This window comes from Archocentrus centrarchus, chromosome 22, assembly GCF_007364275.1.
Source record: "Archocentrus centrarchus isolate MPI-CPG fArcCen1 chromosome 22, fArcCen1, whole genome shotgun sequence".
NCBI lineage: Eukaryota > Metazoa > Chordata > Actinopteri > Cichliformes > Cichlidae > Archocentrus > Archocentrus centrarchus.
The window spans coordinates 29,255,664-29,276,201 of record NC_044367.1 but is presented as its reverse complement, the minus strand read 5'-3'; the positions used below and the strand labels follow the sequence as shown (position 1 = coordinate 29,276,201).

General features: G+C 42.1%; 1 protein-coding gene and 1 long non-coding RNA gene across 2 annotated transcripts; one reads left to right on the top strand and one right to left on the bottom strand.

Moving 5' to 3' along the window:
- The first annotated feature begins 3,352 nt into the window (after positions 1-3,352).
- LOC115772727 (uncharacterized) lies at positions 3,353-10,997 on the top strand. The gene is made up of 7 exons (XR_004019048.1): positions 3,353-3,392; positions 4,355-4,516; positions 4,647-4,727; positions 9,299-9,988; positions 10,369-10,511; positions 10,709-10,800; positions 10,961-10,997. It is a non-coding gene; the product is annotated as an uncharacterized LOC115772727 (long non-coding RNA).
- Positions 8,317-20,519, bottom strand: qrsl1 (glutaminyl-tRNA amidotransferase subunit QRSL1). The gene is made up of 11 exons (XM_030719122.1): positions 20,397-20,519; positions 13,731-13,890; positions 13,553-13,651; positions 12,674-12,770; positions 10,959-11,120; positions 10,704-10,879; positions 10,375-10,487; positions 9,780-9,972; positions 9,579-9,696; positions 8,898-9,103; positions 8,317-8,607 (listed from the first exon to the last, which is right to left on the bottom strand). The coding sequence occupies exons 1-11, from the start codon at positions 20,418-20,420 to the stop codon at positions 8,411-8,413; spliced, it is 1,545 nt and encodes a 514-aa protein (XP_030574982.1). The 5' UTR covers positions 20,421-20,519; the 3' UTR covers positions 8,317-8,410.
- Between the last annotated feature and the right edge of the window lie 19 nt (positions 20,520-20,538).

Below are 20,538 nucleotides of genomic sequence, written 5' to 3'. Positions count from 1 at the left end.
AATGGCCTGTAGAGTGCAGCCCCCACTGAACTGAAGTGCTTGTGTTTCTGTATTTTTGTGCAAGTGTGCAACACATGACCAAACCACCTCTAAGTTTGTCTAAACCTGAGCTGCCCCTCTGATACACATTCCTGCACACGCACACACCTTAGCACCCACAGCTTCAAAGCGCTTCCTGCAACTCTGACAGCCACATAAAACCAGCGGGGTTTATAACCCTAACCCTAATTGGGTAAAACTTTCAGGCTGTAGTGACAGCGAGCGGGCACTAGATGGCAGCATTATCCACCAGGGATCAAATCAAAGCCTCAGTGACAAATTAAAGGAAACCCCTAAACCAATATAATATAATATATATGGTATTGCTCATAATGCAGACAAAGCTGTTTGTTTTGGTTATTTTGCCAGACTGTATATCTGTTTCACGAGGTGGGGGGGGGGGGCTCTCAAGCTCATCCAGAAGGAAGCTCTACTGTACAAGCTGTAGAACGAGAAAGTAATTTTTTTTTCTGGAGATACAATAGAATACTTAAATTTTTAGATGTTTACAGGTTTCTATTATAGTAAAATAACTTTCTGAGAGTATTTGGACGTCACAGCACCGCACACCACTTTAGCTTCCTCCATTTTGATTTGAGGTATGACGCCAGTTGCAATGATGTGTATAATGGAAAATTTTTGGTCCCATTAGAGTCAAAAACGACATTAAAACAGGCGATGATGTAGGATGGTCCCCTAAACATGGCACAGGAAGGCAGAGGATGATCACATGCACACACGTAAGCACACGTAAACACGGAGCAATCAGTTATAATGAAATGTTGTAATTGCGCTTCTTTCTCCTGAGATATCAAAAAGATTCAGTGTTTATTGTTTCTTCGTTTGTTTTTTGTTTCTAGGTTATTAAATATTCACGGTCTGCATCCTTCCTTCTCAGCAGCAGTTTTTTTTTTTTTTTTTTTTTGCAGTTCAACTTGGGGGTGGGTATAAAAACCAGACAGTGCGCCTCCCGTTTCATTTGCCTTTCCTCCACCGAGCAACGCAGAGGATCCTCCATCACATCCAGCATGAAGAAACTGTGCTTCGTCTTCCTCGCAGTTCTGCTGCTGGCTCTCCATTTCACCTCTCAGGTCTGTCTGACCCTTAAATCTGTTTTTATAAAGTCTGTTAGCGCCTTTTCTCATAAAGGGTTAACGCCGCGGTTAACTTTGTTTGCGCCTGCAGCTGCGCCAAATTAAACGTTGAATTAAGGAGCTTTAAAGGTTCTGTAGAGTAAAAGAAGCTGAAGGACCAATTCCTGTTTATCTTCTTCAGCTGTATGTAACTGCAAACTTCCACAAGCTCAGGCTGCAGAGTTCTGAGCGCTTTTGGCACAGACTGCGGTCCCTGAGACATTTTTCATATTCAAACTGAAGACAAACCCTGAGCTGGAAAAATCTGAAGTGCTGAAAGCACTGAATTGTGGAATTTGGCGCTTCAGGGTACTGAAAAAAAAATCCCGAATTTACCTCCTTGGGAGAATTGCTAAGGTAAAAGAAAAAAAGCTTGTGGCAAAGACTGAGGGGGGTGCAGCAGCCCTTCATGAACCTCATGTGGTTAACTTGTGTGTTGCAGGTGGCTCAGGCGGAGGACAAAAAACTCAACAGCACTATGTCCACTCCGCCAGGGAACGGCTGCGGGAGTCCTGCCGCCTTCGCGCTGATGTTCGCCCCGCTGATGCTCTCGACTCTTCTGCTCCACGGCTGGTCTGGATGATCGGACTGATCCGCACTGGACGCACGACAGCCGATTCTCTGAAATGCAGTAAAATTAACTGATCTAAAGGTTTTTGGGTGATATTTTTCAGTCTTGCGTGGGGGGGAACTGCAGGACTCAGTTTCTGCTCCTTTTCAGGACTTCCTTCATGAACTGTGAAAACTCTTCGCCCAGTTAGATCACGGTCTCATGGTGCTGGTCTCTGGGGAGTGGTAGGGAAATAATCATACCAGATGTACCCTGTGAAAAAATAATTTAGATTCCGGTTTAATGGGTGTGAAAACGATTGCATGCAAACGAATTTTGTATTGATAAAAATGGAAATCTGATTTTTGGGTTGTGGTTTTTGAAAATTTAATAAAACGTAAAATTGTAAAACTTAATGACTCAAAGTTTTTTCCTGTCAAAATGTAACTGCCTGGCTTACAGGAGGTGCAGAAGGAGAGAAGGTGAACCAAGAACAGTCAGATGGTGTGAGCATCAGTGCAACAGGGGAACCTTCAGCTTTTTAATCGGGTTCAGGTGGAGGTAAATGAATGTGCTGCTGTTAAGAACTGCATAAAAATGGATAATGGATAATGTGCTGCTAATTTTCTGCCAGTATTTTATCAGTTTTTAACGGAAGTTGCCATAAATGGTAAAATTCAAAGAGCGCGTAAAAACAAAGAAAACATCCATCAAAAAAATGGCAGAGTCACCTTGAAAAAGTAATCTGATCACTGATTACTCCTTTAAAAGTAACTTAGTTACTTTACTGATTACTTAATTTTGGAAGTATCTAAGTTAGATTACAAGTTAATTTATTATTCAACAGCAGCCGGTGTTGTGCCAAAAAGTGATCTTCCGTATTTAAACGGCTGCAAATGACTTGTTGACCTATAATCTAGTGAAACGTGTCAAACTTATCTCTCATGAATGATATCAGGTCATTTTGAGTGAGAAGCAGCATTTCTGTCACAAGGTAGAAGCTGCCCTCAGTTTTTGGAAAAGTGAGATCTCTCTCTCTGTCTCTGTCTCTCTCTCTCTCTCTCTCTCTCTCGCTCTCTCTCTCGCTCTCTCTCTCGCTCTCTCTCTCGCTCTCTCTCTCTCACTGTGTGTGTGTGTGTGTGTGTGTCTGTAAAAACTGTCTGGCATTAAAAAACAGAAATCTGGCTCCGAAGGCTGCGGAAATCACAATGAATATAACATCACAGATCTATAAAGATATTTTAAGTGGCCAAAAAGCACTGGATTGATTATAATAACACAGACTCCTAGAGATTGTTGAAAAGCAGGTTCTTTATTTTATATATAAGCCCTTCATAAATTATGCTGACTGCACTTTATTTACCAATATAAGCAAAGACATTACACATTAAAGCACAGAGAAATACTGGAATCACTTTATGGCAGACGATCACGTTTTGACACAACACCGGCAGCACCACTTCTGCCTCAACATAAAAATGATAACCAGGAAACTAGGGCGAGTCAACCATGTAAAAGGGCAGCATTTCCTCTACTACGTACTGTCTGACCAACTTCTTCAGCTCTCCCCCACTTACTGGTTTTGCACCGAAGTCCAGCTTTTGTTGGGTGCTGGGGGGACCTCCTGCATTAGCCGCAGCTCTGCTTCGCCACCTGGTGGGACTCGCTCTGTAAGTGTGACTGTGCCGTGCGACTACGACTACAAATGTTTCTTTAAATCTGACGTAGTGTTTTTGAAGCTAGATAGCACTTTGTCACCTTTGTCATCTTTAGCTGATACAAACTCACAATAGTGCCTGTATTTTCAGCTAGGAAACGCGCATCTCCTTCCTCCATTGTTTACGTCTGTTTCGCTGTGTGCTATTATTGTCCTCATGCTGAAAATGGAACTTAACTGTTGCATCGGCCAGACGTCACTCCCCGAGACACAAGAATAAAGCAAAAATATATCTTTGTTCTGAGGAAAATGGAAAAAAAAAATAGAAACGCCAGTGAATTAAATAAATTACTTTAATCTGATTACTGGACTGCAAATAGTAGTCAGAGTAACTGTTACTGCCATCACTGAAAATAATACATTTTTAAACGGTACTGTATTTTATACGGATTCCTTTCGTTGCTAGCTATTACAGTTACTTGGATTCTCCATTCCATCTCACCTCAGCTAACTGGAGTCTCTGAACTGGACCTCTGGGCCATGTTTGTGCTGTTGGAGCCTTTTGGAGCATTTTAATATGGCTGCTGAAATTCTGGGACTTTGTTTGGATGTTACTGCGCACTGATTAGAATTAGAATCAGAATTAGTGCCATCAGTGTGGGAACTTGTATTTCTTAACCTACTTTGTGGTGCACTTAAAATGAAGGGAAGAAAACCTGCAGGTGTGAAAAGGCAATTTGCTTGTTCATTTAAAATTTTCTCTGATGGAAAAGGAGTAAAATATTTAAAAAAAAAAAATTCTTCCATCAAACCCACCCTGACTTGAGACTGCAGAGTCATAAAACCCACACCAACCACCATCTGAAAGAGCTGTCAAACAGTAACTGCACAAAAGCGAAGCTGTGAGCACAAGGCAAACAAAAGTAACTGACAGTGAATAATCGCTGCCCTTCCTCCCCCCTCTACCTGCTGCAGGGGCTTTGCCATCAAGGGCCATCTACCTGTGGAGAACAGGCAGCTGGAATTCACCTGACTTTGATCTGTGTGGGAATTGCATCCTGCTCTGATCACAACACAAGCTGCATTGTCCAGCTCATCTTATTAGCTCGAATTAGATCAGGATTGTTCTTCCACATGGTGAGTCTGTGTGAACTGTAGCCTCAGTTTCCTGTTCTTAGTTGACAGGACTGACTTGTCCTGTGGTCTTCTAACCAAATCCAACCAGTTTTGTCCATTATCTCTGATTCCACATTCATGTCTCCCACAGGGACGCGTGACGTGCTGGAGGCAGATATCACTCCAACCTTCATAATTTCCCAGCAGGATGCTCCCTTCACCTGGAAACTGAGTAGGAAGTGAAACAGTGAAGCAGATATTGATATTGTTGATATTGTTTGACTCCCATGATCTCTTGGCCAAACTTCAAAGATATGTTTTCACTGTTCTGAAAAAAAAAAAAAATAGCTCAACATCTCCTGATTGGATTGGCACAAAATGCTGCACAGACATTTGCTGCACTGTCAACCACCTTTTTTAATGCAGATTTTCAGTTTGTACATAAAACTTGGACTGGAAATGGAAAGAAATCAATCATAAGTTCAACAAATAAGCTGTTAAAGTACTGTAAACACGGTCTTTGCACTCGGCTGTGGTGAAAAAGTGACAAACTAACAGAAACAGACTCAGTGAGGAGACAAGACAACGTCCATGTTAAGCAAGCAATAAAGACTTGAGAAGTGTGTGTGGGCCTGTGAGGATGATATATAAATAATACTGCACACTTCCTTTTCTGTTGCTGGTTTCTGCTTGTTTCTTGTTCCTCTGCAAAGATGCTCTGTAAAATGAAAACCTCTAACTGCTGCTATTCACCTCATAGTGGTAGATTTAAAAGATCAGTGATCAGTGATTCACACAATATGATGCAATATATGATGCAACCATTTGGATGCAAAACTGGGTACCTTTGGTTTCAGGTTGGTAAATCCTGACAGGTTTGGCAGGGGTTAGAGCAGCGGTGTCAAACTCAATCACAGGACAGGCCAAAATTGAAGACACGGGCTGAACATGATTAAAAGTAATTTTAATCAGCAATATGAATTTGAATGGTCAGAATACAGCAGCATTTTCATAAACACATTAAATAAAATATAAATTAATATTTTCTTCAAAGATAACATAAGGAAAAATGAATATATTTCAAGCTGATGAAAATTAGCAAAGTTTTCAGGTAAAAAGTGTGATGTGAATTTCTGCACTTCACAGTTGGAAAAACACTGCGTAAACTGCGTCCAGTTTCTCAGCAAAAAGCTGCAAACACAGCGGTGGAGACACACGTAATCATGCGGTCTGTTCAAGGACATATTAAGATGCTTCATTACAGCGTGGAAAAAAAATCAGACTCACACTGCCAGCTTTCATCCTGGAGCCCTGCTCAGACACCAAATTCAGAAGCTATTTCCTCCGAAACTGCCGGTGATTTAAATCTTTGCCTCTTAAAGTTCCATGTCTGTGTTACTGAGCTTATGGCCTGTTCTGTCTTCAGGACTTTGCTGAGGCAGTGATGCACTGTCAGCTCATCTGTGCAGGTCTCCCTCTGCATCTTCTCCTTTATGTGTCCCACCAATCCACCAACCCCCCCACAATTGCAGGCAAGGAATAGAGATTGATGGTTTACCTCTGATGTCAGCGATTAGGACCTCTGCCTCCCACATGTTCAGAAAATCAGTGTTTTCCACTTTTCATTTGGCCATTTTTGGGGGTCAGGGAGGATAAATGTCACTGTAAAAAGTGCTGACGATGTTTTTATTCGCTGATCACTGATCAGTATGTGTCATTGGCAACACAGAAAATGGGTTAGCGCACAGGTCTTGGCCTGCATGGCAGGCCGGCAGCTGTTTCAGTGCATTGTGGGATTTGTGGTATAAGTGGTGGGAGTGCTATTTATCCATGGGCCATTAATAATAGCTATATGAAATTAGATCGCAGGCCGGATGTAGCCCACGGGCCTTGAGCCTGACACATGTTCTTTAGGATCTCTATAAGGTTGATTTTATTTCTCCACAGTGGATTTCCATGAAATTTGGTACAAACATGTCCCACCAAGCACCTCAAATCTTCTCAGACTATTCAATGGCCTTTATCAGTTCTAACAGTCCCTTTCATACAGCTTGTTGGTGCCCACCTTATCTCAGGGTCTGCATGTCATTATATAGAATCTGTAGTATGGCTGGGGTCCGTGATGATGGCTCTGGTTCTTTTTTTGACCCGGCCTTCATATATAAAGTCAAGGTCTGGGAGGGGGACAGCCTACAATGTGAGGAGTTGGTAGACCAGGAGAGGTCAGATGTGATGTGGAGGCCCAGGAACTTGATGGTGTCCACCCGCTCCACTGCCTCTCCGTCTAAGGCAGTGGTTCTCAAATCCAGGCCTCGTGGCCCACTGTCCTGCAGGTTTTAGATGTGTCTCTGCTTCAATACACCTGAGTCAAATATAGAAGTCATTAGCAGGACTCTGGAGAACTTGATTGCATACAGAGGAGGTAATTCAGCCATTTGATTCAGGTGTGTTGGATCAGGGACACATCTAAAACCTGCAAGACACTGGGCCACGAGGCCTGGATTTGAGAACCACTGGTCTAAGGGAATTGAAATACGAACATACCGTAAAGACAGCAGGAATGGTTTTTGACTAATCTCACCGCTCTTCACTCATGAGGAAACATTTATGGTTTTTAGTCCTCCTGTTCTGAACCAAAGCAACAGGATGATCTCAGACTCAGCCACCCACACCTTTACCAGTCTTGGCTAGAAACCAGGAACCACATGCAGCACATCCTCATTTTCACTTCCTCTCTTTGACACAAACATTATACGGTAAAAATCTTAAACATTACATTTTTGCTTTAAGGTCACCTTCAGGTAAATAATGGGACCCAGGGCTCATCTGAATATGGCCATACCTGTTGAATCACAGTGAGTCAGGGATGCATTAACACTGATTAAACCATAGACTATATATAAAAGATAGAGTTAGCCACTGTGACATCACCTATTGGTGTCAATTTCTGCATTTTGAACCATTAGTGATTTTGCTCTTGCCTTGTTGTATTTTGTTGTTTTATTCACAAACAGGAAAAATAAAGTGTGAATCACTGATCTTTTAAATCCACCACCATCAGGTGAATAGCAGCAGTTAGGGGCTGTCCTTTTACAGAGCATCTTAGCAGAGCAAACAAACAGATGGTTTAATCAAACCAGCAAAAGTCCCACACAGTAAAGGAAGTACGCAGTATTATTTTGAGGAAGGTTACATCATCCTCGCAGGCCCACACACTTCTCAAGACTTCATTGCTTGCTTTACATGGACGCCATCTTTTCTCCTCACTGAGTCTGTGCTGAAGTCCTCTGATTGGCACTAAAATCAGTGATTCCAGCTTTGGGACCATCATTACTTCAGAGGAAAATGGGGTAAAGTAAAGCTCAGTATACATTATTTATGCATTTATTGCACTGTTTAGGAATCCAGTTGTCCACATTAAAACCTTATGGACCTATAATTTAATTCTTGCCACTTCTGGCAAGGGTCACGACTGTTCCAGGTTTTCTGCATTTGTGGATAATGGCTCTCACCATAGTTCACTGGAGTCCCAAAGACTTAGAAATGGCTAGTTGTTGTAAAGTTGGTCTTAAATTTCTTTCCTGGGAGCAAAAAGAAGTCCTAAATCTGATTTATTATCTAGATCTAACTGGTGAACCTGAGCGTGTAGAGCAGGCTGCAGTCTGAGCTTTTAGGATTACTGTACATACACTGAGCTCATTCTTAAAAACTTTGATCATGTTAAACAAAAATATTTACTGCTAGTTGTAGTGTGTTTGTAGATATGACAGGAAATAAGGAAATGCACAATAGGTCATCTTTAAAACAACATATGATATCCCTTTGAAAATAAATCCATGTATTTATTCGCACAACTTTAGGCCAACAAATCAAGATGTGATAGCATGTTATTATGTGGAACACTCAGTGTTCTCCTCATGCAGCTCCCGTCTGCTCCTGTTTAGTCATTCCCAAGTCCTCACAGTCACTGACTGAGGGAAACCCAACCCTCTGCTCAATCCACTGGGCCACACAGAGCAGTTTCTTGTCTTGGAGGGCGGGGGCTAAAAGTTGTAAGCCAATGGGAAGGCCCCGTCTTGACAAAGCCGTTGGCACAGAGACAGCAGGGAGACCTGGAGTGCAGAGAGCTGAATGATTAGGAACTGGAGCTAAGTTAGATAACAGGTAGGAGAAAGTTTAGGATATATTTGCATCAGAGCCAGAGTCACAGTTTCCCTTTTTCATTTTACTTTTAGTGTGTCTTTGTGGCAGGATGGAAAACAAGAAGATGCTTCTTAAGCTATTCAGTTACAGGTGTGGGTGTACATGTGGTTATCCCTAATATTTATTATTTAAATCCTCCCACACTTCCTTTACATGCAGACGTAGCTTCAGTGTGACTAGAGGATTTTTTTCTCTGTACCTGCCATGTTGGCGGGCTGTGTAAAGACATCTTCCTGTGCGCTGCGTGTTCGGTTGTCTTCCTGAGTAAAGTCGCGGTAACGGGCAGCATCTGTCAGCGTGGTGGGTGTCAGCAGTACATCGACACCAGAGTTGAACACATGGTGGAAATCGTTGGCGATCAGCCGGCGAACTTTCTGGGCCTTCACAAAGTAGTGCTGGTAGTTCCTGAGGGGGGAAAAAAAGGGGGAGATACAGACACATTTGTTTTTACAAAAAGATAAATGGAGGTGGATGATCACAGTATCCTTTCCATAGTTAAGGAAAACCTCTTTACTACATCTGCCCAAGGGAAGAATATCCTCCAGGAGCTCCAAATATCTTTATCCAAGTATACCAGACATTTTCTTTTTCTTTTTTCAGATTTGTCTCTGTACCACCAAACATCAGCAGTGGATCACAGGATCTTTTCCAAATTCTATCATAAAGAGATGACTTCACTAGAGCAAATACCAAAGGTTCACAAGGTGCAAACCATTCATCTGCATGGAGAACATAAACGCCAGATTAAACTTCACCCAAAAAAGTCAGGAAACATCATTATGTGGACAGATGAATCTAAAATCAATCTGTGCCAGAATGACTGATTTAGAGTTAGAGATATTGAAATAAATACAATTGGTGCACGACAGTTCAGTCTCACTGTTTTAGCAGGAAGTAGTTCCCGGAAAGAATCCTCCCTCTGACGACATCATTGAAGCCCTCGTGTCGGGTAGAAGCATACATGACCTCTGTTGAGCTGTCCATCTTGCTGCGGTGGCCTGTTGATCAAGTCAAACAGACCTAATGTGAGACATGCACTATAAAAAGCTCCAAAACCACACACTACAGACTGTATTGTTACCATATTCCAGGCCGTCAAATCGGGCCATGTTAGACGCCACCTCAGCGTGGCACAGGACGTGGTAGCACACAATGGAGTACTGCGTATGGGGGAGGGACACCTGCTCCACCCGTGCTCCAGCCTTCTCAAACAAGTCAGCCACATGACTCCACTGGGCCAGAGTCTCGTCCGAGAGTCCCGGGGCATGATATTCCTGATGTATATCATGGGTAAGACAGGTGGAATTAGAAACAAGATATTTTAAATTACAAAACTTGTGCTGCTCGAGGAATTTGACTTTCATCTATCTGTCTTTGCGATGGATGCATCAATGTCAGCAGTTTCTATATTAACGTATTTCCCCATTAAGGAATCAATAAAGTTAAGTAAGTAAGTAATGTTTATTTCCACTCATATTTTTCAAGTGGGACGAACCTGAGGCAAATCTTTACATATTGTTGGCCTCAGCATAATTGCCTAACTCATATTTTGGCCAAAGTGAGATATTTGCCTAACTGTAGAAAATTGTTTTCCATTTTTTTTCCCTCAACAACAATATTATATTTCTGCAAGTAACATGTTACTGAATTAATGTAAGAATAGTTTGCAGTTTCACCTTAGGGATGCCCACACAGATGTTCCTGACATCAAAGTCTTCAGGAAACTCTGTTAGTGATGACGGGGCAGGAACCGTTGTTGAATCTCTAACATCAAGGCCTTGAAGGACACCTGTGTGACAAAACACATTCCCAGGTGAGGTCTACTGTTTGGTGGCATTATGCCCTATGAGCTGCAATATGAAACAGCTATACTGTTTCATTTACAGCATTCTTAACATTGGGTGGGAAAAAAAGCCAAACCTATAACAAAACTGGAGTTAACTTTCAGCCATGGAGGTTGATGCTCATTGATGTGTAGTATAAAATCAACTGTGTGATTTCTCACCTAAGATGACAGCTGCATCATTCACGCTGCGTGTCATTATACCCGGGACATCCATGGAGTTAACCAGGGGGATGAGGCCGTGTCTAGAGAGCAGACCGTAAGTGGGCTTAAGGGCCACAACACCACACAACGCTCCGGGGTTTCGTGTGGATCCACCTGTGTCTGAACCCAAAGCCCTGCAGAGAAGATTTTCACAGGTTAATGCCAAAATCCTGACAGCTTTACTGAAGAAGGGAATCTAATGTGTCTCCTCACAGGTAGCTGGTGAGTGAGGCCACAGCTGCAGCGCTTCCACCTGAACTCCCTCCGGCAATGACCCAGTCCGAGTCTGGGTCTTCCCCGGTCTGCTCTCTGTATGGGGCGGCATAGCTCCAGGGGTTTTTTACTGGACCGAAAGCACCATCAGTACTGCCCGCACTGGGAGGAAAACAAATAGATCCTTATAAAATCAGTCCAATCTAGAAAACATTTAGCTTCCTGGGAATTACCATCACCTAGGACCTCCAGTGGGAGCCCACTATCACCTCTGTCATCAAGAAGGCCCAGCAGAGGATGCACTTTCTGTGGCAGCTGAAGAAATTCAACTTGCCAGCAAGGACCATGGTGCAGTTCTATACTTCCATCATCGAGTCTGTCCTTACCTCCTCCATCACTGTGTGGTACGCTGGAGCCACTATTAGGGACAAACAGAGACTACAGCGCATTGTGCACTCTGCTGAGAAGGTGATTGGCTGCAACCTCCCATCTCTCCAGGACTCGTACACCTCCAGGACACTGGGGCGTGCACGTCGGATCACAGCCGACCACTCTCACCCTGGGCACAGACTTTTTGGCCTTCTCCCCTCAGGCAGGAGGCTACGGTCCATTTGGACCAGAACCTCCCGCCATAAGAACAGTTTCTTCCCCTCTGCTGTTGGACTCATGAACAATTACCCTAAGACTGTTACCACCACCCTCCACAAACGCTGATGACCCCATGCTTATGCACCTGTCTGTTTGCACTGATTACTGCACTGTCATGTACATATTAATGATTATAACTTATCGTAGTTCATCTCTGTATTGTATATTTTGTAATATTGTGTTATAGTGTTTATACTTATGTAAGCACCAAGTACCGCAGCAATTTCCTAATGTTGTGAACCTGTTCACCCATATGGCAATAAAACTTTCTGAAATCTGAATCCAGAAAGATGGTCCAAAGAATGTGCAGCCATCCTGACTTTGTTCCAGCTGGTCAACACCAGCAGGGCTACAAGTTAACTCTGGTCAGTGTGGCCACCATGTACAACAATGGATGGTACCTTGCAATACTTCTAGATGATGCGATGAGGATGCCTTCATGAAGCTGAGAGGTCCTACACAATCATTTTCTGTAATGTAGTAAAGACAAGTGTTGGATATAAAGATTTACCCATCATAACCAGCGTTTTTCACAATCTGATGATGGAAACAGACCAGCAATACAAACTGACAGAAGAAGAACTCTCAAACAAGAATTGAAGGCCCCAGATTAAACTACAAGATCACTATATTAGGTTATTTTGACCCAGAAGAAATCCTGGCTAGAAGAGGGTCCTGGTATCAAGTGTTGGTACAAAGGAGACCTTTCATCTGCTCTAACTTGTTCAGAGCAGCCACCTATCCCAAATGGTGATATAAGAATCCAAGTTTTCTCCAGTGAATTATGAGAAAGATCAAACATCCAGGTTACCAGTGCTTGTTTCTGTTCCTTTATAGTGTATTGACATTACGATAGCTCCCATTACACTGATGCTAAAAAAAATATATTTGATTCCAGCTTTAGATTGTAACACTTGAAATGGGTGTTAAATTGATTTAGTTGCAGTTTTTAACAGAGCTGAAATATGGTTTTCAGTCCTGTAAATGTCATGGAGATATCACCTTTATTTATAAAGTTATGATGGATAAAACATGCTGCAAAAAAAACAAAAACAAAAAACTCTTACCCCATTGCAAACTCATCCATGTTGGTCTTCCCCACTAAAACTGCTCCTTGTTCGAGGAGTTTCTGGACCACTGTGGCATTGTATGGAGGAGTGTAGTCTGCAGGAAAAGCAGTGGTAATACATATTATCACTGGGCTGATATGGAGTGGAAAAGATCTTTTTTTTAATGCAGACCAGTGTTGATTTCATTGATGAACTATTTTCGTCATAGTTTTCGTCAACGACCCTTTTTTCCATGACGAAAACAAGAAAATAACTAGATAAAAACTACCTAAAAGGATAAAAACTTTGACAAAATTAACTGACACTTTTGTCAACGAATGAAAACGAGACAAAAATGCTTGGCGAGGATGACATCCAATCAGAACTTATTTCATTTTATGACAGGGCGGGACAAGTTAGGATAACATCCAATCAAAAGCACAGTTGCACAAATTTGATCTAAACTCAGGAAGGCCACACTAGCCTGTGAATTTTTCAGGCAGAGCAGGCCTACTCATCAATATTTTATTGTTATGCTCAATAAACAAGGTCAGGTAAATAAAGATGTTGTTTGTTCAATATGTTTGTGTGTATTGGTCTTTCAAGCATTAATAATATTTCATTACTTTTAATAAATGTTTAATTTCGTAAGTGTGTATAATGACTAATTCAAGGGAACTGAAGAAAAAGCATTTACATTTTACACCCTTTATATTTCAGTCAACTGAATCGACTGTAGATTTAGTCGACTATATTCTTATGATAATTTGTTGCCTAAAACTATTCACATGACTAAATTATGACTAAAACTAAATTACATTTTCATCAAAAGATTATGACTAAAACTAAATCAAAATTTACTGTCAAAATCAACACTGATGCAGACTTCACAAAGACCTTTAAGCATCCTGGAGGCACATGTGGTCCTGATATTCTCAGTGCAGAAATTGTCCTTGATGGCAAACGGGATTCCATCCAGAGGACCTTTGGGGACACCTGAAGGCAGAAGAGATCAAACAGTGACACATGGGACTCCACACAGAACCAAATCAGACTCGGTGTGATGCGTCCGCACCTTGCAGCAGTCTGCTTTCGGACTGCTGAGCCTGCTCCAGAGCGCGCTCCTCTGTCACCGTGATGTAAGCATTCAGGTGCTGCGTTTTCTTGATACGATTCAGACATTTCCTGCAGAGCTCTGTCGGGGAGATTTGTCCCTCCCGGAAAGCTAAAGACACCTGAAGAACAACGATGAAACTCGTGTCTTATTAATCACATTACATCATCACAACAAAACTAAACCAAAGCCTTTTTAGCCGTGACAGTGAATTAGCATGTGTCCTCTACTGAAAACAGGCTTCATCATTTTATGCCCCCTGCATGAAAAGTACTTTTCCTCCTTCTTTCAGCTGCTCCCTTTATGGGGCACCACTGCAGATCATCTGCTTCCATCTCACCCTATTCTTAGCACGAATCTTCTCTGAGGTCTTTCTCTTTTCCTCTTCATCATCCTTTTCGCAGTATATCCACTATTCCTCTTCTGCACATGCCCAAACCACCTTAGCCTTGCCTCTCTAACTTTATCTCCAAACTGCTCATCCTGAGCTGTCTCTCTGATGGACTCATGTGTAATCTCCATCCTGGTCACTCCCAATGAAGATCTTAACATCTTCAGCTCTGCCACCTCCAGCTCGGCCTCCTGTTTTTGTGTCAGTGCCACCATCTCCAAACCATCCATCATAGAAGGTCTCACTACCATCTTGTATACCAGGGGTATTCAACTCCAGGCCTCGAGGGCCAGTGTCCTACAGGTTTTAGATGTGTCTCTGCTTCAACACACCTGAGTCAAATATGGAAGTCATTAACAGGACTCTGGAGAACTTGACTGCATACTGAGGAGGTAATTCAGCCATTTGATTCAGGTGTGTTGGATCAGGGACACATCTAAAACCTGCAGGACACTGGCCCTCGAAGCCTGGAGTTAAATACCCCTGTTGTAAACCTTTCCCTTCAATCTTGCTGCTCTCCTTCTGTCACACCTCACCCTCACACTCCTCTCCACCAACTCCACCCTGCCTGCACTCTGTGATGGAAATTTTGACCTTGTCTGTATTTTGTTATTTTATTCTTTTGGCTGCTGGAAGGCAGCCCATAGTATCATGTTTTTGTCTTCATATAGTCCTCTATTACAAGTTATCCTTTGCACGGAAAGACTGTATTCTGTAACCATGGTGGGTACATAACAGGCTTCTATAACTGAGTCTATGCTTATTATTCTGTGTCAGATACCATGCAGACTGCTGCTGTACTCTGAATTGTTGTTTGACCTCTTTGCAAAGGCAAATTAAAACCTCACAAAGGCCTAGTGTGTCAGAATGGATCGCAACCTCGACTGCACCCCTCCAGTGGCTACACCTGATTGACCACCACCTCCACTCCCACCATACGAGAAACGGGACAGCATGCAGCACAGTCAGATTCTTTCATTGACTCAGTACCAACCACAGCACATTAACCATCAGAGATCAACCTTGGTCAGAGGCACAGAATAAGGAATCCATGACCCATTTGCAACACCCAAGGGACCCAGACAAGTGATTTGCTGAAGAGCTGGTTGCTTTCTGCAAAGAATATAGACTTACTGTGGCTGAGCTGAGGTGCCTGCTGCTGCTCAAGTTGGGAGCAGGAGACTGAGCAAAAACCTCTGGCAAATATCCTACAGGAAATGTCCACAGACAACGTTGGGATGGGATGATGATACCAATTAGGTATATAAGGAAGCCATTACAGCCCTATGTTGTGTGTTGGAGAAGACATTTCTTCCATATATGGACACTCCAAAAATCTCTGGATGCAAGGCATGCCATTCATGTTGAGAATAACCTCAAAGCAAAGCAGAAGAAAAAAAGGGAGCAAAAGGAACAAGAGCTCCACATGGCAGCCATAATCATGCACCAAGGTAATCAAAGGGGTACAGTAGGTCACTTATGCTACCGTGTTCACAACTGAGTATTTACAAAAAGGTTTTCTCTTTTGTGCACACAGAAAGCTGTTCAGTTGGTACCACAGCACATTGATCATTGTCAGAAGAAGATGATGCAGCTATTTCAGGCCTATAGGAAGTCCCTAAGACAATGTGGACTCAAGGCAAATATGATACAGACCTGATTAAAAATGTAGAACCAATGGTGATGACTTTGAAATCTGATTATAGGCCTCACAACAGCAAAACTCATTAAGTCAGGAAGCCATAGCTGGTATTACCCCTGTTTTTGAGTCTTTGAGGGAAACAGGATTAATTGTTCCAGGTAAGAATTCACACCAGTTTTCCCTGTTAAGAAAATGCGTGATAAAGCTTATCCTATTGGATGGAGAGTTCTACCAGATTTGCAGTCAGTAAATGCAGCTGTGTAGCTGAGTGCTCCTTATGTTCTCTTAAATCATCTTGTCTCAGGAAGCATCACCACAGTGATGCTTCCTGCTTCACTGTGGTGGATTTGGCAATTGCTTTCTTTAGCGTTCCAGCCAGTACAGGGTTCGCCTTTACTTTTATGGTGGAAGGTTATACACATACTCGCTTGTGTCCCAGCTATTGTGAGGCTCTCACCATTTATAAAGATGCATTAATAAGTTTGGAATCACTGCAACTGAGTTAACGGTATGGCTCTCTTGCAGCATATATATTGATAATTTAATGACTTGCAGCCCAGATGAAAAGCAATGATAAGAAAAATGGTTGCATGACCTCTGTTTTGTTACAGGATCATGGAAGAAGACAATGACCTGTGGCCTATTTTTCAGCCAGATCCTGTTGCAGCAGGACTGCCTCACTGTGTTTGAGCTGCAGCTAAAAAGGGTGTGATGGCCTCATGATATTGTTGGTTACTGTGATCAAACCTTGCTTGTTCCACATGCAGTTTCTCTCATTCTTTTAGAACAGAAAACATTACATCTGTCAACAGCATGGTGGCTCAGGGACACCACAGTTCTGCTTGACATGCCAAACATCCCTGTTAAACATTCTAATGTTTTAAATCTGCCACACTGCTGCGTGTTGCACTCACTGAAGCATGTAAATTGGCTGAAGGTAAAACAATTGCAATTTAAACTGATTCCAGGCACACTTTTGGCATAGTGCATGATTTTGGTGCACTGTGGAAAGACAAGAAGTTTTTGAAATCTGATGGTAAACCTGTTCTGCATCATGACAGAATGACTGCACTGCTCGATGCTGTCCTTCTGCCAAAAGCTGCTGCTGTGTGTAAGTGTCAAGCTCACACTAACAACCCTAACCCAGTTTCTACAGGAAATGCCAGAGCAGATGCGGCAGTTGAGGAGGCGATGTCACACGCAGACACACACAACTCCTTGCTGACACTGATACACCAGCCTCACTCACTGCTATACAACAGGTTTCCACTGATGCTGAGAAAAAATTTGGAATAAAAATGGCTGGACTTTTCAAGATGGCATCTGGCATGGTCCTAAAAACAAACCATGTTTGCCGAAACATTTCCTTCCCCGTTATGCTAAGCTGACCCCTGGATTAGATCGCAGTCAAAGGGGGCATGTTTGATCTCATTTAGCTGGTTCACTGAAGGCTTCGCTACATATGTACAAACCCACGCCCTGTTTCTGGGAGAGGCACGTCACTTCCCCAGCGATACACCCACCTCTGATAAACCATTCGAACATGCCATGATTCATCACTTTATTGTTTCTGTGCAAATTCAATTTAGTTTCAGTCAGTTTGAAAATGTTGAGTCTTTTTAATTATTATTATGTGGAGGGTTTATCCACAGGCAAGATTTAAGAAACTCAGTACAGGTACTACAATAAAAACTTAATTTTTTGAAAGCAGTTGACTTGAAGTCTTGTAGAAAGCCAAAGCCTCTTCAGACAAGCTATAATAAATTTTATTAAACTAACAAACATTAAAACTAAGAATATTTTATTTTATTTTTAATTAGTTTTCCAAATTCTCAAAAATAATTCAGTTAGTTTAGTTTTATTTAATTAAACTTAGCACAGAAAGAAAGGAAGTTTGTGTTTGGTGGATTATTTCTTTGTTGCTTCTTGGCAGTAAATCTCACATGACTCAGCCCCTGTGCAGAAAATGAGTTGATTTCCTCTACAGGAATTTTATAGTGACATATAAAAGCACATAAGGGTATAGGGAACATTTATTACCTCTGGTGGGTGATAAAGCTGCAATAATAATATTTTTAGTGTTTCTGAGGAGCAGAACAGGCCTCAAGTATCATCCTCTCTATTTTGGGGTAGGGAACCATGCCTCACCAGCAAACTATAGCATATAGGTATCATCACAGAGCGTATGGGTGATTGTTGGCACCCCTGCTGTTCCGGATAATGATGCCGATGGACATGTTATTGTTCTTTTTTCACCCAATTGGTTCAGAGTATGCCTGACTCACAGCAACAGCCTCCGAGTGACGTGTCCTCATCTCCTGATTGGATTTGACCTTATTTTTGATATTGATGAAGAATCTAAAAGTTTGGTGTAAAATGCATGTGTTGGGGTGCGCACACACCCCTAGGCGTATAGCCTAGGGGTGTGTGCGCACCCCACAGAAACAGCTGTATGCTTTCTGTATAACACACAGTGATGGTCTTGGATGAACCAGTTGGGATTTTTGGGTTTGATGTTTGTGTCGTATTTATACTTTTTTTTTTTTTTTTTTTTTTTTAGCCTGTCATGTCTGGCAGATCTTGCAAACAGAACTGTGATCTGAATGCGTTGTTGTGCCAAACATATTTGCTATTTCAAGGTGAGCTCTATAGGTTCTCTATAGGCTTCTCTTGTTAGTGTGTGACCCTTTATTTTATTTGAGTTATTTTTAGCATACTGTGTGACAAATTTTGCCATAGCTGACAGGCTTAGGAAAAAGAAAAGAAGAAAAGAAAAAGGGAGAGAGAAAGAGAGAGAGAAAAAGAGAGGGGAAAAAAGAGAACAGAGAGAAAAAAAAATAGGAAAGAGCACAAGTAAATAAACCAAATAATTAGTCACTTGTTAAACATAAAAGATACTGACAATACTTGCAAAATTACAAATATTTATAGTATTATATATTATATATATTATATATTATTTATACTTCTGATTAATAATGGAAAAAGGGGTGCATGTGATGGAAATGTTTAAGATTTTGACCTTCTCTGTACTTTGTTATTATGGCTGATGGAAGGCTCCATAGTATTATGTTTTTAGCTTTATATAATCTTCTATGACAAGATAGACTTGTCTATACAAGTTATCCAAAACTGAGGCTATTGCACTCGGCCCTAACCTTAGAAACACGATGTCTAACCAGATTCTTACTCTGGAGGGCATTACTTTGGCCTCCAGTGAAGAATGTTGGAGCCATTTTTGACCAATGCACTTATTAAACAAATTGTAGGACTGCTTTCTTTGATCTGATCATCTTCTTCTTTTGGCTGCTCCTTTAGGAGTCACCACAGCAGATCATTTGCTTCCATCTCACCTTATCCTAGCATCCTCCTCTGTCACCATCCATCTGCATGTCCTCTTTCACTACATCCAAGAACCTCCTCTGAAGATTTAATCTTTTCCTTCTGCCTGGGAGCTCTATATTCAGCATCCTTTGTCCAGTATATCCACCATCCCTCCTCTGCACATGTCCAAACTCTCTTATCCTCACCTTGCTGACTCTGAACTGTCCCTCTGATGGACTAATTTCTAATCTCCATCCTGGTCACTCCCAATGATGATCTGAACATCTTCAGCTCTGCCTCCTCTCTTTTTGTCAGGGCCATCATTTCCATCCGCCAGAGCAGACCTCACTACCATCTTCTAACCTTCCCTTTCACTCTTGCTGCTCTCCTTCTGTAACAAATTACCCCTGACACTAGTTTCCACCCACTTCATCCAACCTGCACTCTCTTTACCTCTCTTGTGGACTGTCTGCTTAAATACCCCAGGTATTTAAGCTCATCCACCTTCTTATCACATACTTTATCTGGATCCACAAAGACACGGTGAGCCTCCTTCTGACCTTCTCTGTCCATCTCTATCAACTCTCTCAAAGAAAACATCTCATCATTGTTCTTATCATAAAGCCATCCTGCTGCTCACTGATCATCACCTCTCTTCTCAGCTGAGCTTCAACAACTATTTCATATCTTCATGGTGTGTCTCATCAGCTTCATCCCTCTGTAGTTACTACAGGTCTGCCCATCAGCCTTCGTTGGACATCCTCTAACTCTCCAAGATTGTGGCCACTGCTTTTTTTCCCTAGACATCTCCATACTTCTACAGGTCTGTCATCTGGACCAGCTGCCTTTCCACTTATCATCCTCTTTATAGCTGCAAAGGTTTATGAATCTATACTTTTAATTGTTGTATTGCAGCACTACCACCCCACGTATGTAGCAGCAGTTTGCAGGCCACAGAGAAATGCACCCAGACGGCTTTCAAAAACTAAATGGACACGAGGGAAAGCTAGCATCCACAATAAGAAGTCTTCTCATTATTATGAAATGCAATGTGACGTCATTAAAAAGTGGCACAAATTGGCTTCCATTCCTTTCGTCATTATAACTAGATACTGTATACTTATTTAGAGCTCCATTAAAAAGCTCAGCGTCGTATTTATACTGCGTTTGCATTATGATGCTTCAGCACACACAGATGAGACCTCAGACTTCATATATAGAGCAGTAACAGTTACACTGAGGACTCGAACCCGCGCACACAGTCACTGACCTCCTTTATCGTAAGGCTCAACATGCCGGCTGCTCTCTGAGGGCCTGTCAGCTTAAAAACAACCTTTCAGCAGTGTGCCGCCTCCGCGAGCCGCCATGTTTGTTTCCAATCCGCATTCTCTAACGCGCTCGCCTGTGATTTG

What these genes read in the sequence shown, in the direction of transcription:
- qrsl1 (XM_030719122.1), bottom strand. Translation starts at nt 20,420, where the DNA reads ATGTTGAGCCTTACGATAAAGGAG. An exon ending in CGAAAGCAGACTGCTGCAAG is followed by an intron (nt 13,652 to 13,730) that starts GTGCGGACGCAT and finishes TTCTGCCTTCAG; the next exon opens with GTGTCCCCAAAGGTCCTCTG. An exon ending in TGCCTCCAGGATGCTTAAAG is followed by an intron (nt 12,771 to 13,552) that starts GTCTTTGTGAAG and finishes CTTTTCCTGCAG; the next exon opens with ACTACACTCCTCCATACAAT.